This window comes from Megalops cyprinoides, chromosome 25, assembly GCF_013368585.1.
Source record: "Megalops cyprinoides isolate fMegCyp1 chromosome 25, fMegCyp1.pri, whole genome shotgun sequence".
NCBI lineage: Eukaryota > Metazoa > Chordata > Actinopteri > Elopiformes > Megalopidae > Megalops > Megalops cyprinoides.
This window is the reverse complement of record NC_050607.1, coordinates 4,737,945-4,755,576: the sequence shown is the minus strand read 5'-3', so window position 1 is coordinate 4,755,576 and position 17,632 is coordinate 4,737,945. Positions and strand designations below refer to the sequence as shown.

General features: G+C 47.7%; 1 protein-coding gene across 8 annotated transcripts in view; it reads left to right on the top strand.

Moving 5' to 3' along the window:
* osbpl8 (oxysterol binding protein-like 8) overlaps positions 1-17,632 on the top strand; it is a 79,788-nt gene that overhangs the window by 60,273 nt on the left and 1,883 nt on the right. For 6 of the 8 annotated variants that reach the window (XM_036520031.1, XM_036520033.1, XM_036520032.1 and 3 more), the window contains 18 exons: positions 2,217-2,297; positions 3,854-3,955; positions 4,359-4,562; positions 6,091-6,175; positions 6,714-6,879; positions 7,837-8,062; positions 9,534-9,718; positions 10,286-10,367; positions 10,494-10,592; positions 11,046-11,142; positions 11,460-11,558; positions 12,049-12,146; positions 12,303-12,392; positions 13,842-13,978; positions 14,636-14,821; positions 16,140-16,293; positions 17,042-17,147; positions 17,444-17,549. In XM_036520031.1, the coding sequence (XP_036375924.1) occupies positions 2,217-2,297; positions 3,854-3,955; positions 4,359-4,562; positions 6,091-6,175; positions 6,714-6,879; positions 7,837-8,062; positions 9,534-9,718; positions 10,286-10,367; positions 10,494-10,592; positions 11,046-11,142; positions 11,460-11,558; positions 12,049-12,146; positions 12,303-12,392; positions 13,842-13,978; positions 14,636-14,821; positions 16,140-16,293; positions 17,042-17,147; positions 17,444-17,549 (2,303 nt within the window). The remainder of the gene's footprint in view (positions 1-2,216; positions 2,298-3,853; positions 3,956-4,358; positions 4,563-6,090; positions 6,176-6,713; positions 6,880-7,836; positions 8,063-9,533; positions 9,719-10,285; positions 10,368-10,493; positions 10,593-11,045; positions 11,143-11,459; positions 11,559-12,048; positions 12,147-12,302; positions 12,393-13,841; positions 13,979-14,635; positions 14,822-16,139; positions 16,294-17,041; positions 17,148-17,443; positions 17,550-17,632) is intronic. The other 2 variants (XM_036520034.1, XM_036520028.1) reach the window with 1 other exon arrangement.

Sequence of the window (17,632 nt, the reverse complement as noted above, 5' to 3'; positions counted from 1 at the left end):
TAATTAGGAGCATAATCATTTTGTGTGGGACGCCTTGAAACAAGATGCTGGAAGCTGGCAAGTGTGAGATAGCCATTACTGCTCCTCTGATAAGCCGCTGAAAGTATCTGAAGTAGACAGGATGTGTGTTGCTCTTTTTAATCAAGCACTGCTTTAGGCTCTGAAGAGTAATGTTTCAAAGGCAAAATTAGTCACTCAGTTCAAAGCTTTCAGCAGAAACTGATTTTAAAGAGGCTTTGACAGGAGATGGTCGAAAGTTCCTCTAACTGAAGGACTATCTGAGATCATAAGAAATGCAAAACTCTAAAAATTGCTGTTTTTAACTGATGCTTTGTTAAAATATTAGGCATTCTTGGTGTGTAGATTTTCACAGACATGTATTCATTCACCTGGCAGTAAAATACAGGTGAATAGACAGTTTCACTGCAAACCTCCCACCTTAGACTGGTATATACAGGTCCCATGAACACCACATGTTTACACACACACACACACACACACACACACAAACACTTCTTCCACACAGTGATGTACTCCTAGATATACTAGACTACCCTCTGCCCGTTCTGAGAAAGCTCATTTCATTTAACTGGCTGCTCTGAAGGGTGGAGCTGACTGGGTACCGATTGGGTTTAATTCCCAGCACAGTTCATAAACACACCCCACAACCGCAACTCTAAACTACAGACACTCCCAGTGCATTCACGGGTTCAGATGGACATTTTGTGACGTGTGACTGGCCAGTGTCTGACGAGGGGGAGTGAGGGGGAGCGAGGGGGAGTGAGGGGGAGCGAGGGGGAGCTAGAGGGACCGGGGGGGGGACAAGTGTGCGAAAGCGGACTGTCTTATTGCAGAATGCTTTTGGAGCTAGAGTGTTTTACAGTTAATCTCAAGTGGCTTCCCCCCTGCTCTGTGTCTGTGCTCTAAGTGGAGCTGGGCTAGCGAGCTCACGCCTCTCCCTGATGAGCATCTCACTCTCTCGGCCTGGTAGCGATTAAGGATGGCAGCGTGGTGCACCCTCTCTCCTCTCATTAAGGCAGGTGCTGACAGGAATATGGCCCTCTGATTGGAGCTATGCCTGTTTAAGCACCAGGGTAGGGCTCTCTGAGAAGCCCAGTGCTCTGACCCCTGCCCTGCAGCTGATTGGACGAGCCCGGTGTCAGTGCGGGGGTGGGGGGTGTTGTGGTGGAACCAGAGCGTCTCGGTCTGCTGCCTTCTGAATCTGAATCTCAGAGCGTCTCTGTTGGCCAGGCTCGGCGCCTGCCTCTCTGGAACACAGAGCGTTTGTTCTCCTCCTGCATCCTGACTGGCTGCCAGGCGCTCGGAGCCTGCTGCCCTCTGCTAATTGGGTATCGGTTGGCTGTGGTCATGGCCGGTCGCATAGGATGCCTCGCTAATCAGACCCAAGCCAGACAATGTTGTCTAAACAAGCTGCGCGCGGGTCCTGTGCTTCCCCCCTCTCTGTGGGACTGCCAGCTCAGAGCCAGAGAGGCCCAGCCCGCAGAGCCTGCAGCAGGAGGGGAGAAGCCCTCACATCTCAGCCCTGAACGTACTGTGTACCACACTGACTGGCCATGTCAAGTCAAGTCACGAGGGCTTTATTGTCAGCCCATCCATAGACAAGTGTCCCTGGGACCCATGCCATGGTGCTGTATTTAGCCAGTGAAAAACATCAGTTCTGCTGCGCTTTTTGTTCTGAACAAAACCTGATTTTGAACAGGGCGACTTTAATTACACCTTGTTGTAGCGGTCTTTAATTGTTCCTCAGCCCCACAATGGGAATGACGTGTCTCTGCCTTTAAGCTGTGATGCAGTTGCTTCATTAATTTTTCAACTGTGTAAATGGATGCATTGTGAAAATGCAGGTTACGTAAGCCTGTTGTGCAAAGAAATGGTAGTAATGAGTGGAATGTTGACCGCATCTGTGATGTCAGACTGAGGCTTTATGAAAACCGCTGAGAGCTGAGCTTCCGTGAGCTGCCAGGCATTCACTGGAAGGAACCAATCAGATCATTTCGATCTCCAAAGCAAATCACTTTCATTGGCTGGAAACATGAAGTTATTGACAGCCGTGACTGCAGTACATTGTGAGGTCATTCTGACACGAATGGGGTTCTCTGACTGAAGATGATCACAATAGATGTGTTCATTCATGGAATGCATCTGATATTCGGATTGTCTGTTTAACCCTTCCATTCTCTCCCATTTCTCTACAGTCAGAGTCGAAGCTCTACAATGGGTCCGACAAGGACGTGTCAGCATCGGGGAACAAGCTCACCAAGAAGGAGTCCCTCAAGGTAAGGACATTCCAGGAGATATCCCACCGAAAAACAGACACCTGGGAGCTTCACGTCTCACTCCTGTTTTTCTCCATAGATTTGTGGGAGGCAGTGTAGCATAGTGGTTAAGGAGCAGGCCTCGTAACCAAAAGGTTGCTGGTTCGATTCCCCACTGGGACACTTAACCCACAATTGCCTCAGTAAATATCCAGCTGTATCAATGAATAACATTGTAAAAAAACACTGGATAAGAGTGTCTGCTAAATGCCAATAATGTAATGTAATGTAGGTGATATCACCTTGATTACCGTAAGGGAGAGACCATCTTCATTCATAACCTCTGATTCCACTCAATACCTCTGATTCCCCTAAAAATTCCTCGCCTCCATTGGTGAATGTGATATTTTTCAAAACAAACAGTACACACCCAGGACAGCCAGGTTGTGTGACGTAGAGTCTGGTGCACTCTTACATAACCCCAGTGCTGGGACTCTGGGGAGCTGGAGCTGGCCAAAGCTTATTTCACGTGCTCCAATGCTTCCACACAAAGCTCAGTGGCGTTTGGGTCAGTGTTGCTGAGAGAGCAGGGGGCAGCCATTGCTGTCTTATTGTACTGGGTCAGAATCCCCATCACTGAGGGCCTGACCCGGCTTTGCAGCTCAGTGTAAGTGACTTGGCTCTGGAACACAGTGAATCACAGTAGCAGGTCCACCAGCCTCGGTCAGAAAGGGTGCGTTTTATCCGACAGTAGCGGGAAGAAAGAGAACAAAGGTTCGTTAAGGAGGAAAAAAAATACTGCACTCACCATACAGAAAGAACAAAGGATTTCAAAGATGCATTTTAGAATTAAATAAAATGTCATACTCGCAGGCACGGAGAAAATTTGTTTCAGCACTCACGCCATCATCAGTGTGCTTCAGCGCACAACAAAGATTCTGACAATTTCGAATGCCAAGAATTTGACTGGAGCACAAAACATGTAGATTGTGTTGGTCATTATATGTGTACTCACTTGTCTTTTTTTACCTACGTATGTATGTTGTCTTATTTTTACCTGAAGATTAAACTAATCAAGTTTGCGACCAACTACATCTAACCCCAAAATTCTTTCAAACAAGATACACCATGTAATATGGCAGACCTCAATTATTTGGGTTATATCAGCACTTGCTCTGGGGTTAAAAATTGTTTTGCATGACAATGTGGTTATTTGCCAGCTCAATTCCCATCATGCAGTTCCAGTTTAAATTTTCCCGCGACACAGGGCTGCTTATCATCCCTTGGCATGCTTTTAAAAAAAAAAAAAAAGTGAGCTTTGATGAAAGCACGTTAGGCCTTTGCAGTGTCTCCCTGCTTGTGGATGGGTCAGGGGATGGAGAGGGGAGTGCGTTTGTGTGTGTGTGTGTGTGTTTGTGTGTGTGTGTGTTTGTGTGTGTGTGTGTGTGTGTGTGTGTTTGTGTGTGTGTTTGTGTGTGTGTGTGTGTGTGTGTGTGTGTGTGTGTGTGTGTGTGTGTGTGTGTGTGTGTGTGTGTGTGGGTAAGTGAGCGGGCGGTCACATGTCGTCGGTTCCGCAGGTCCAGAAGAGGAACTACAGGGAGGAGAAGAAACGGGCCACCAAAGAGCTGCTCAGCACCATCACAGACCCCTCTGTCATCGTCATGGCCGACTGGCTCAAGGTCAGAGGTCACGCTGTGGAACTGTCTTTTTATTATCAATCAATAACTTGTCAATCAACAAATGATAATGAGATCGTTATCAGTCAATAGCAATAATAGAATTGCTGCTCTGTTCCATGTCCAGGATTAACGAGTCAGCTGAAATTAAGTGCGGCCTTTTACCCAGCTGCAAAATAGGCACCCTTTGTACTTGTTACGATACATTTCAAAAGTTGTTGATTGAACCTTGAAAAATAGCCGCTCCTTGACTCCAGGGTAAATTTCAGGTTAGTTTCTTCTGGATTTTAGCTGTATTTGCTGTTTTTGTCTCTACAGTGAGGGTGTAGTTAGGGGTGTAGTAAGGTAAAGTCATCATTTGGAGTTAGTGGTTGTTGTTGAACATTTTTGTGCCTCTGTGTTTCAGATCCGGGGGACGCTGAAGAGCTGGACCAAGCTGTGGTGCGTGCTGAAACCCGGGGTGCTGCTCATCTACAAGACCCATAAGAACGGCCAGTGGGTGGGCACGGTGCTGCTCAACGCCTGTGAGCTCATCGAGAGGCCCTCCAAGAAGGACGGCTTCTGCTTCAAGCTCTACCACCCGCTGGAACAGTCCATCTGGGCCGTCAAGGTGAGACCGCACAGCTGCGTGCTGTGAAACCGCATAGATGCCACTTTTAAGTAAATACATAAACACACACACACACACAGATTCTCCAGCGACCACACTGTTGCTCTCAGCCAGTGACACCACACCATTGTTCTGAGTGAGGGAGACTACACTGCACTTGGTCTTAGAGACCATGTTGCTGTGTTCATTTACACTGGACTACTGTCTTTTGATGAAGAGACAATTGCATAGGGCTCAGTCTGTGAGACCATACTGTGGTGTTAAGACTGAAACCAGGGTGCATAGCTTATTGAATTTTAGTTTAGGAGACATTGCCACTGTCAGCAACTGTTGATATATACTGACTAACTCACTTGCCTGTTTTAAGGTGAAAATCTTCCGATTAATTTGACATAAATGCATTAACTGAAATTAATAAGGTAACCGTATGCTCAGTTCGTATTTCAGTTCTGCACATTTATAGTTTTCTGAATGAGGTCTGCATAAGCACAGTCCTTGTCCGTTGATGAATCAGCCCCCGGGTCCTTCATACATCAGTATCTCTCACACAACCTCTGCCTTTTGAATTCATTTCTTCTGCTCCCCCCCGCTTTCTGTCAGCAGCACGCTTTTCACGGCAGCATCCTTTGATATTAAAGAGAAGCAGAGGCTGAGTGCCTGTCAGCTTTATTTTAATTAGATGAGTGGATGTGGGCCCGAGCAATCTGTTTGACAGATCACTTCCTTTCATAGTCAGAACGGTGATGGCAACACGTTGGGGAGTGTGTCCAGTTTAATGCGGTGAAAAATTTGGATCTGTTTTTTTTTTTTTTTTTTTTTTTTTTAAGCAAGATAGACCATTTTAGCCAATTTTACCTTTCAATCCAATAAGGTACAAGGAAATGAGAATTTTCCCTTCCAGGCATTGCGTTATCTTTGTCTGAGTGAGACCAGCTTCCTCTTTGAATTCCAGATCACCCTATGTTCAGAATTCGGGGGTGGGGAGGGGGGGTTTCACCAGTGAAAAGAAAAACAGACGTGGCGTTCAGAGGTGCTTTAAATTGGGCACTGCCTGAATTTGTAAGGGGCATACTGAAAAATGGCAGTAAGATTTCAACAACTTAAATGCATTAAGTTGCCATAGCAGAAGGCTAAGTGCACACTCAGTGTTTCAATTCAGCTCTGGATACCTGAAGTGTGTAGAACTGAATAACATAATCAAACCGAGGCCAAAACTAGCCTGATTTACATCCCCAGCTCAGCTTACCGTTAACCCTATCGTACACACAGACAACGGAGCAGTTACTATGGATATGCATGAATGAATTGTGATGGAGCAGAAGTCTCCTCTGATCTATGACACAAAACACGGTGTGCTCTGGGGGCTGCGGAATGACACCGATTTGTATTTGATTTAACATGACATCGCAGGCCACTTTATTGAGGGGATGCCTGTATCTCCCTTCAGCCTCAAGCCGTGGCCCTTTTAGAGGTAAAAAATGTGTGTTGCTTAATGTGTGAAATGCTTAAACGGCTCTCTCTGTTGCAGGGTCCCAAAGGCGAGGCAGTCGGCTCCATCACCCAGCCCTTACCCAGCAGCCACCTCATCTTCCGCGCTGCCTCCGAGTCCGACGGTACGAGGCAGCACAGAGACCTGTCAGTCATTATTTAACACCCTGCCTCCAAGGCTGATGTAAGAGGCAGGAGAGAAATGTTTCAGTCATTATTTAACATGCTCCCTCTGAGTTTGAGGGCAAGAGGCAGCAGACTGTTCAACGTTTAAGAGCATTATTTAACAGACAGAGTAGAAAATCGATCTTGGTATCAGTCGGTTTTGGAATCTAGGTGAGGGGTGGTGGTGTTGTAAACTTCAACATGGAACTTAAGATGGATTCCTTCCATAAATATCAAGCTACATCAATATTATGTAGCACAAGCCCAGCTACACACAGAGAGAATTTGATTAGTTTGGGGTATCTGTGAGAATGTTTCTGAATGTTCGATACAGGGTGCATTAGACAGGAATGGTGAAGCTGTGATGCTGGTCCTGAATGCTGTATCTTAGGCAGTGTTAGCTGGGTGCTCTGGGGCAGTCCTGTGTGGTGTTGTAGAAAGGTGCCCTCAGGTAAGGTAAGGTGTGTTGTGTTGAAAGCAGTGTGTTTCTCTCTCCAGGTCGGTGCTGGATGGACGCGTTGGAGCTGGCTCTGAAATGCTCCAGCTTGCTGAAGCGCACCATGATCCGCGAGGGGAAGGAGGAGCCAAACCTGGGGGCGGATCCACAGATCAACTTCTACAGCCTGCTGCGCGCCCACAACATGCAGGGTCCTGAGGGCTTCCAGTGAGTGAGCCCAACCTCTAAACTCTCTCCTTTCACTTCTCACCTCTCACCTGTCACCTGTCACCTGTCACCTGTCACCTGTCACCTGTCACTTCTCACCTCTCTCCTCTCACTTCTTACCACTCACCTTTCAACTCTCACCCCACCATGGTGCACACCCTCAAGGCTCTGATCCAGGATCAGTGTCTACCTTTTATACAAAGTAGATGGGATGGGGATTAGGGGCGGGTAAACTGATACTGGAATGGTTGTTGTGGACAGGGTGCTGAAACCTTACCTTTCTGCTAACCTTCTGGGCCTGTTCTGAATGCACTGTACCTGACTGCTGACTTTTTGCTACTAAACTGGTCTGGAGCTGCATTTCCTCATTAAATTGTCCTTTGACTTATTCCCCCCCTCTTAATCAGAGACCCACAGTTTTCAACATAAGTGGCATACAGAATTCAGGCATTCGATAAAACGGTGTGAATTCAAAAAGTCTGTAGTTTTACGCATTGAAACTCTGGACTCGCACATTCACGAGCTTGGGGTTTCACTGTAGTCTGAGAAGTCGACTTATTGTTCATCACAAGAATAGCTATATTGAATCAACCTGCAGAGACAGGTCTTGTATCACATATCCATGGTTTCCTGTCATTCCTGTGGAATGTCAAAAGGGAGAAATAAATCTGGCTCAGCACAGCTCTTTGAGCTGTAAGTGTTTGTGAATCTGGAAGCTGTCAAAGCTTTCTCCACTTTAGGTCTTTCACTTGACATCATTGGACTGCAGTCTTTGTACTTGGCCGGCTTGAGGTAATTCAGCCAGAAGAGTCTGTCTGGTTCCATAGTTTTTTTTAGGTTTAACCTTTGCAGCACACTGCATCATGACTTGTTTTTTGGATGCAGCAGGTCTGATGTCCTTTGCAGCGGCCTTTGAGGCCTTAATTAAATCCCTCCCCTGTCCGTCTGTCCCCTCAGGTTCAATGACGGCGACCACTTCAAGGACCCAGACCTGTACTCGGACAAGTCTGACCGGGAGAACGAGCAGGACCACGAGGAGTCGGACAACGACGGGCTGGAGAAGAGCGAGGAGAGCGACAGCGACACGTCGGAGCGGCAGGACGACTCGTATGTGGACCTGGACCCCGGCGAGGCGCTGCGGGAGACCCGCTACATGGAGCAGTCCCACGAGGAGCTGGGGGAGGTGAGCCGGCCATTACTGTGCTCAACGCACGCTCAGAGCACACGGCTCCCATTGGCCGGCGAGCCGTTACTGCGTTCAACGCACGCTCACCGCGCACGGCTCCCATTGGCCCACGGGACACCACTGAGGCTGCTTCTCAAACGTGCTTGATGCGTTTAGGGAAGCAACCATTTCATAAGTTAAAGGAGTGCAGGGAGATTTCAGCAGCAATGAAAACATGGTGACGTAGAACACAAAGCCATGGTGGGTACAAAAGGAGTAATCTGTGTAAACACAATTATGTGACAGGTTCCACTTACAGTGTCACTACGGCAGGCAGCCGTCTCAGAGGAGGTCGTTTCACTCCAAATCATTCAGGCCGCTGTCACCCCCCAGCAATGATCGTGTCCTTTCACTGCTGAACTCCTGACCTTTGTGTTGCTGTGCACAGCTGTGCTGCATTTTCTGTTTTCTCATTCATCAGATTTTAACGGTCTGAAAGTGATTATCCCTTTCGAAAGAGTCTTTTTCGCGAGTCATACAGTTATGCTCAGCTTCTCATGAAGCAGAACGCTAGTGTTCATGCCCTCGTGTATCTGCTCAAATGTTTGCTTATCAAGGTTTTGACATACTTGAAGATGAAAAAATGTTAATGAAAAAAAATTCATGGGTTGATACTGATATAGTAATCATTAATTATTCAGCAGCACATTTTCCATTGAACAGTAGATGTAAGATGGGGCTTTTTGTGCACAGAAATGAATGTAAAAGAAGTCAGGTTGGGACGGAAGCCCGCCAGAGGGTCGGCTCTGTGATCATGCACCGTTTTACTCCCAGAATGCACCATGAGCTGTGGCGTGCCTCAGATGTTCACAAGATGTTCTCATCAGTCCTTATGTAATGGCTTTTCAGGATGAAATATTGAATAGACCCTCGCAGGCTTAATATAGCCCCAGTCAAGTGTCTTTGGTGGAGACAGATTGAAATGGGGGAGAAAAGATTGAACTCGTTAATTAGTTTGAAATACAAGACAGACACACACACACACATACACACACACGCGCACACACACACCCCCAGCCCAGCAGCTACAGGGTAATGTGCGGATCTAACAGAATTCTAATTAAGCAAATCCATTTGAGGCTTAATTGGAATAGAAATGGATTACAAGATACAGGGACAATCAATGTAATTAATGGCAAAGTTTGGACTCCTCATACCGGCAAGTGTGTGTGCAAGTGTGTGTGCGAGCGAGTGAGCGAGCGTGTGTGTGTGTGTGTGTGTGTGTGTGTGTGTGTGTGTGTGTGTGTGTGTGTGTGTGTGTAGAGTTTCTTGTACATCTGGGTCTAGGTGAACTAGTGTGTGTGCAATGACTGTAATGCATGCGTTTGTGTGTGTGTGTGTGTGTGTGTGCGTGTGCGTGTGTGCGCGTGTGCACGTGTGTGTGCGCGCATGCGTACGCATAGGTACTATATGTCTCTGTGTGTTCCAGGCGGGTGAGGCCTCTCAGACAGAGACGGTGTCCGAGGAGAACAAGTCCCTGATCTGGACCCTGCTGAAGCAGGTCAGGCCTGGGATGGACCTGTCCAAAGTGGTGCTGCCCACCTTCATCCTGGAGCCGCGCTCCTTCCTGGACAAGCTGTCTGACTACTACTACCACGCCGACTTCCTGTCTGAGTGAGTCCTGTCCTGGCTCACTTCCTGTCTGTGCTCTGCCCCATCTCTCGCTGTAGTTACCAGTTTTGCTTGCCCTTAAATTCATTATGCTGTGGAAAATGTTGAAAAAATGCTTATGCATAACAATTGCTTCTCATTGTGAAGGACAAACCATATTGTAGTTAGACTGAGCAGAGACCTTTGTCATGTATTCAGCATTCAGTATTATGAGTTTCCATGAATTTGTATGCCACATTCATTATTATGAATTTACATGTACATGAATTTACATTGTTATGAATACATGTCTGTCATGTCTTTAGTTGGTATACAGCATTCATTGAATTTTATATACTGAGGGTCATGTATTGAGTTGGTGTGCAGCATATATTCAATTTGTATGTACCTAGTGTAATGTATTGAGTTTGTATGCAGCATATATTTAATTTGTATGCACCAAGTGTAAATGTATGGAGTTTGTATAAGACGTGTTATGAATTTATATTTCCTGAGTGTCATGTGTTGAGTTTTTACGCAGTCCCTATACAGCTCTCTGGTCTAAGTTTGTTTTGTGGTCTTTGTTTCCAGAGCCGCAGTGGAGGAGAACGCCTACAACAGAATGAAGAAGGTGGTGAAGTGGTATCTGTCTGGTTTTTACAAAAAGCCAAAGGTAAAAAAAAAAAAAAAAAACACTACTTTTTTTTTGACTGTAGTAACACCCTAGTTTTCCTGTCCCACATCATGCAATTCTACTGGTGGATGTATCTGATGTGAGCTCTCTCTCGGTCACCCCCAGGGCCTGAAGAAACCGTACAACCCCATCATCGGGGAGACCTTCCGCTGCGTGTGGATCCACCCCAAGACCAACAGCAAGACCTTCTACATCTCTGAGCAGGTGAGGCGCAGCAGAGCGGCTCGGCTCGGCTCGGCTCGGCTAATCTAGTTCAGCTTGATGTGCTGCTGTTTGTGACAGGAGTGTTTGAATGAGCAGTGCTCAGAGCCGCACTTAAAGCACCAACTGACAAAAATCATGTGGTAGCTCTGTAGGGCAAAGACAGGATGCACAGGAAGTCTGTGCTGTCCCTCTGGTGGGAGGACTGTAGTGTATATGATGTATGTATCTATGATTTTGCTGTTTGAGATTTTGTGGCGGGCATTAGGTTTAGTACCGCTGTTTGAATCCTGAGGCAACCGATGTTGAGCTGTTTCCACCTGCATGATCATAATGTGGTGGCTGGGTCATTTCTGACCGTACTCAGATCAGCCCTGCCACGTTCAGTGGCTCCCCCTCTCTCATCCCTTACTGTACCTGGATCAGTCCTGACACACTGTGTTCTCTCCCTGCCAGGTATCACATCACCCTCCAGTGTCGGCCTTCTACGTGAGCAACAGGAAGGATGGCTTCTGTCTAAGTGGCAGCATCCTTGCCAAATCCAAGTTTTACGGTGAGCGGCCATCTTTAAACAAGCTCGTGGCCTTTGCTTCCCCTCAACCCTGACCCCAGCTACACCCGGCCATAGCCCTTAATCTCCTCTTAACCAGTAAAGCTTGCTGTTTCTGTCCATCTCACTTACTACTGGTAATGGGAGAGTGAGGCTTTGTCAACGTCCAGAGTGGCCCTGTCAGTCACTGATCATTGTATTTTGCCGTGGAGAATAGTTTCTCCATGGCATTTTGCACAGTTGTACAGTCCAATCACATCCTCGGTCCACTTTGGTGGGTGGAGTCCTATCTGCATATTAATGCAATGCTCTCCCTGCAGGAAACTCCTTATCCGCCATACTGGACGGAGAGGCACGGCTCACTTTCCTCAACAGAGGGGAGGATTACATCATGAACATGCCCTACGCTCACTGCAAAGGTGAGGCCAGCTTTACTTTCCACTGGATGGTTATCTGGACAAGCTGGACAAACCTCCCAGTCTGATTTTGCTGCATTTTACTTTCCTTTGGATGTTTGTCTGTACAGCTGAACACTGCATTAATGAGTTACGCATGGAAACACAGGTGTAATGGAGGTGGAACTGCGACTGTTCATGGCAACTTTGTGACAACACACAGTAGAGGGCGCTGTGATGTAACCAAGCCTTAATCAGATTTAACTCAGATTTGACTGTTTGGCCGCCAGATTTAAATGGTATAACCTGAGCTTGTGAATGTAGGAACTGCTGGTTTGTGCTGTGGTGCTCAGACCTTAAGTTCAAACCGACGTTTTCAGCGATGCAGATGCAGACTATTTTGGCATGTCAACGTGTGAAGTGCCCCCCCCCCCCCCCCCCCTCCATACTGCTGTGTGTGATGTTGAGAGTGATGTCATGCCTAGTGACCAACTGACTGGCCTATCCCCTGCAGGCATTTTGTACGGCACCATGACCCTGGAGCTGGCCGGGCAAGTCACCATCACCTGTGAAAAGACGGGCTACAGCGCCCAGCTGGAGTTCAAGCTTAAGGTGCGGTACAACTCAAAGAAAACATTGTGAGAATATTTTGCATTAGATGGCGTAGGAGTAAGGGAGCAAATGAACACTGTCTTCAGATTCATAAGGGAATCAACTGATGTTATGTAGTGCTATTGCCATTTTACCTGCCTGTGCTCATCTCTGCAGCCTTTCTTGGGGAGTAACGACAGTGTTAACCAGATTGCTGGCAAGATCAAGCTGGGGAAAGAGGTGCTGGCCACACTGGAGGGACACTGGGTGAGCTGCTGGATTCAGCTACACTCTACACTCTACACTCTACACACTTCACACGACACACTACACGCTACTCACACACACATGCACACGCGCACACGCGCACATGAATGAGTCATTTCAGTTCCATTCAGCATGTACACACACTCACGCTCTCAAACACCCTGTAACACTCACTCACACTCGCACATGTACACACACTCACGCTCTCAAACACCCTGTAACACTCACTCACACTCGCACATGCACACACACTCACGCTCTCAAACACCCTGTAACACTCACTCACACTCGCACATGCACACACACTCACGCTCTCAAACACCCTGTAACACTCACTCACACTCGCATGTGCACGTATACACACAGAAGACAGGAGTGCTCATTAAGAAGCTCTGCAGTCAGACATGGCATCACCAGGGGGAGAGTGCTGATCACTGCACCTGACTGTGCTGCAGAATGCCGTTGAAAGAAGCCGCAGAATTCACTCTGGTACTGATGAGACAACATTCAAACTCAAGATCACATTTAAAGTCTGACGTAAAAGATATTATTAACATTCTGTGGAGCTGTGACTGTAGAGTGCTTTTTTCAGTGCGTAAGATACATAGGCACTCTTATCCAGGCTAGATTTCACACACTCCATTTAGGCATACAGCTTGATATTTCCTGAGAGTTCAAGTGAAGGACGCTGAACAACAGCTGTGCCCGGTCCGGGATATGACCGCAGTCTCCTGCTTCTCTAAACGCTGTGCCACACCGTGGCCAGATGTCGCAGTCGGTGCCGGTACGGGCTGCGTGTCATGTGCTAATGTGGTGGAGGAATGAGGATCGGCACGCAGAGGCAGATAAGAGAGACCTGATCAGTATTCCCGCTCACGTCCTCCCTGTGCTTTCAGGCCCACGACAGATCGCTCCGCAGCCTCAGATCTAATTTGCTCTCCGCTCTGTGTGAGGAATAACAATCGCGGCGATTCATTTCAGCGCCCGGGTGCGCTTAACACGCCTTCGCAGGGCAGAGGCAGGGGCGTGCGGCGGCGTGTCGGCGCTGATGGACCCTGCGGCGTGTTTCTCTGAGAGCGCACTTTATTTTCTCTGTTGTGTCTGGAGCTGAGCGCCACGGTGCGTGATTCAGCTAAACGATGAAGACAGCGTGCGGGACATTATCGTGTGGTCTCTTGCTGCAGTGAGCCGCACGTTACTGTCGTTTGAGTGGATTTAGACGGCAGCAGCAGCAGTGTGGAGCAGTGGTCAGAGCAGTTCTCAGGGTGGTGGGGTTGTAATTGCAGGTGGAAAACCGCAGTCACCCGTCACGGCAGTTACCCCCATAACCCATTTACACTGTCTGTTAAAAAACCTCTGCTATGGAGATCTTGTGATCAGTGGTATGCACAGGCTGTTACCCAGAATGCCCTGAGTCTGAGCTGGACTCCTGTGTCCCCCCCCCCCCAGGACAGCGAGATCTTCATCAACGACAAGAAGACGGGCGTGGTGGAGACGTTCTGGAACCCCACGCCCGAGCTGCGGCAGAGCCGGCTGACCCGCTGCACAGTGCCGCCTGAGGAGCAGGGCGACTTCGAGTCTGAGAAGTGAGTCTGGAACCGCATGGTCCAACCCTGCGACCGCACTACTGCCACTGTTTGTGTGCAGGGCTTATGCTGCCGATTGAGTCCCCCGTCAAAGCTTTTTTTTCTCTTTTTTATCTCTTTCACTGTTCCTGCCGTTTTATTTTGGCCCTGTGGTTTTCTTTGACTGTCCTGGAAGTTCTGCTGCAGTAGCATTATAAAAAATGAATGAAATGCAGACCTGTTGCTGAACCTCTCTAGATTGCTGCTCCTTAGAAAGCATCATTCAGAGCAGTTATGCAAGGTGTTATCTGAGACTTTGCCTCTGTCCTAACATGCTCTAGTCAGTGTGACTCCCGAGCGGCTCAACTGGTAAAGGTTGAGAACTCGATTCCAGCCATGTCATGAGCCGAGGCTGTCAAAATTGGCTTCATTCAGCTGGGGATACAGTGGAGGGTAGGTCTCAAGTCGTTTAATAGTGACCCCTGCTGGTCAGTCTTTCAAGAGTGATGCTTAACAGCATGGATCTCATCGGAGAGTGTGCGCTAGTCCAGCCCTCCCACACTTGCATTGGGTGTTGCAGCTGTGAGGTATCTGTGACAACAGTAGGGCATTTCAGATTTTAAAAAAAAGGAGCGTGAACATCTGACGGCCGTGTCTGTTTCTGTCCCTCACCTCTAGGCTATGGCAGCATGTCACTCGGGCCATCAATAACAAGGACCAGACAGAGGCCACCAATGAGAAGTTCATCCTGGAGGAGGCGCAGAGGAAGTCGGCACGCGAGCGCAAGGCCAAGTGCGAGGAGTGGAGCCCGGGGCTGTTCGAGCAGGACCCCATCACCGGAGAGTGGCATTACAGATATGCTGAGTGAGCATGGGGAAAGGGTGACACCTAGTGGATGAACGGGGAACTGAGTTAGGACAACATGAGGTCAATTTACTGAGGGGACTGTTTCAGTTTTAGCATCACTTGAGCCTGGGCCCAGTCTGTAAACCCCCTGTGACATTTCCAATGACAAGAGAGATTACAACATTTGACTGTAGTTGTAGACTGTAGTAGGCTGTAGGCTAAATGAACTGGACAGTTTATATATGAAACTGTACTGGATTGTCTGGGGACAGTGTGTCTGTATTGTTTTGTTCTTTGTTTTTTTTTAGATGACTAGATGTCCAAACTATTCTGCAGATTTTTCTGATTTTATATGAGACGTTTTATGACTGCTCTGAGATAGTATGGGCATCGTTAACTGACTGCATATCCTTTGTATTTGTCTTAGTTTGCTTTGAAAGATTTCTTCCAGGGGATGCATTGAATTTATATTCTTAGAGTGTAGGCCTGTCTAAGAACGAATTTTAGTGTTCAGTGTTGTGAGGAGGTAATTTTGCTCTGGATGGAAATCTTTGTGCAGAATGAAATATTAGCTCCTTATCTCTTGGCTTTAAACAGTGAGCCATGTGCTGGTGTGGGTTCTCTTCCTATCAGCGGTATTAATTGCACAGAGTTGGTTCAGAAGAGAAGAAACCGTGTAGTTAATCTCTGCTGACCTCCCTGGAAAGTGGCTCTCTGTGGTCTCTAAATCAAGATCAGCACTCAATAGTGTAAAAAGTAGAAAATGAGCTTCCAGCAGATAATTAGGACTCTATAACTCGACAGAAAATGTGCTGTGGGTTCACAGACAGACATTAATCTTTTCATTAAGTTCAGTGCCTGCTTTTATTTTTGAAAGGAGGACTGTACTTTATTCAAAACACGCCTGGTTCTGTCTGTACTGCTCATGAATAAGGTTAAGATCATATCGGAGCAATGTACCATGCTGTTTTAACCCTTTTGCAGCCTGCTCTTATATAGCTGGGTGTTTACCGGCAGCGGTCAGGGGAAGAACTCTGCTGCAGGGTGTAACAGAATTGTCCCGCCTATTTAACCCCCTGTCCTTCTGGGCTACAGTTCTTTAACCACGGTGCTACCTGCTCCCCAGACACATGCAAGAAACTTCCAGCCAAACAGGATTTATCATTCAAGTACTTTGTTGAATTTGCTGACTTTACCACTGTGTGTAGAGTGCTCAGTGTTGACTGTACGGTCGTGTGTGTGCGGTTGTGCCCTGGACCGCACGCGGTCAGCGTGGATCCTCCGTGGATCGGTCTGCCGGTTGACCGTGTGCGTTTTGTGTCGCCCTCCTTCCCAGCACGCGGCCGTGGGATCCGCTCAACGATATGATTCAGTTTGAGAAAGACGGCTGGATCCAGACCAAAGTGCGCCACCGCACCCCCATGGTACGTTCTGGCAGTGTTATTAGTCTCAGTAACCAGGGTTCCCGGAGGGACAATTGCACCTGCCAGGTAGGTTGGCCAAAATGAGCTCCCAGAATTCTCTCTGCTTCCGTCTCACCGCCGCCTGCGCCACGTCGTTGTGCGGCAGCTTTGTGTGGCCGCCTCCATCTGTTTTTAACGTCCTTTTATTTTTACCCTGGTTGGCTTGTTTTTTTTTTTTTTTTTTTTTGGATCCTGAGATTTCTGCGTGCTTAATCGTATTGATCACAGCTGCTTTTTTTTTTTTTTTTTTGCCTTTGGTTGCTTTTTTTAAACCACTGTTGTTTTTTTTTCCCGTTGCCCGTGTTTTTGAAACGTGCACGATATCGTCCTGCTGAATGTCGCCGATTGGGCATGCCTGCATGTTTCTCAGCCGTTTCGCACCTCTGTGTATGTTTGTCTTCAGTTTAGTGTGATTAGTGCGCGCGTGTGCTCGCATGTGTGTGTGTGTTCATGCGCGTGTCAGTCTGTGTGTGTGTGTGTGTGTTCTTGCGTGCATGTGTGTGTGTGCTGAAGCATTTGAGTATGTAATATGGCTCTGCATGGAATGGTGATGTGTTTGTATTTGTACATAAGTATGTGTGTCTGTGTGTGTACATGAGTGAGTGTGTGTGTATGTACACATAAGAATGCCTGTGCATAGCTCTGTGCCGACTGGTGTGTGTTAGTGTACGTGTGTGTGTGTGTGTGTGTGTGTGTGTGTTAGTTTGCATGTGTGTTTGTCACTATTTGCGTGCCTGTGTGGCTCTGTGCTGATGGCTGCCTTGTCCCCTTGTAGGTCACTGTCCCCAAACGCAAGCACAAACAGACTGATAAGCCCAAGAGTCCGGAGAGCGGCTGCTCATCACCAGAGCTCGACCGCCACGACTCATCCGGCAGCGAGCGTAAGTCCCCACACACAGCACTGCCACAGGCGGCACACTCACACGCAGCTTCTGACCAGAGCAGGGAGCTGCCTTTCAAAACATTCTGTATCAAATGAATTGGTGTTGTAGATAGATGAACATAATCACAACTCCTGAATGTGTGCAAGCATGTCTTCGGAAGTGTGTGTGTGTGTGTGTGAGTCTGTGAGTGAATCAGTGATTGTATGTGCATATTTACGTGTGCACGAAGTGAGTGGATCGATGATTGGTTGTGTGTGTTTATGACTCTTCTCTGATATGGGTCTTCATTTCAGGACACAAAGCCAAGCACAGCAGCCGATTAAGGAAAAAAGGAACAGACCTCAGCGAACTGCAAAGTGCCATAGAGTCCATAAAGCAAACGCAGGAGGACATTAACAGGTAATTAACGCCGGTAACTGTGCCTCTCAGGCCTGATCGTGTGCCTGTCAGCTCTCTGAACACCGCTCTGAACCCCGCCCCCT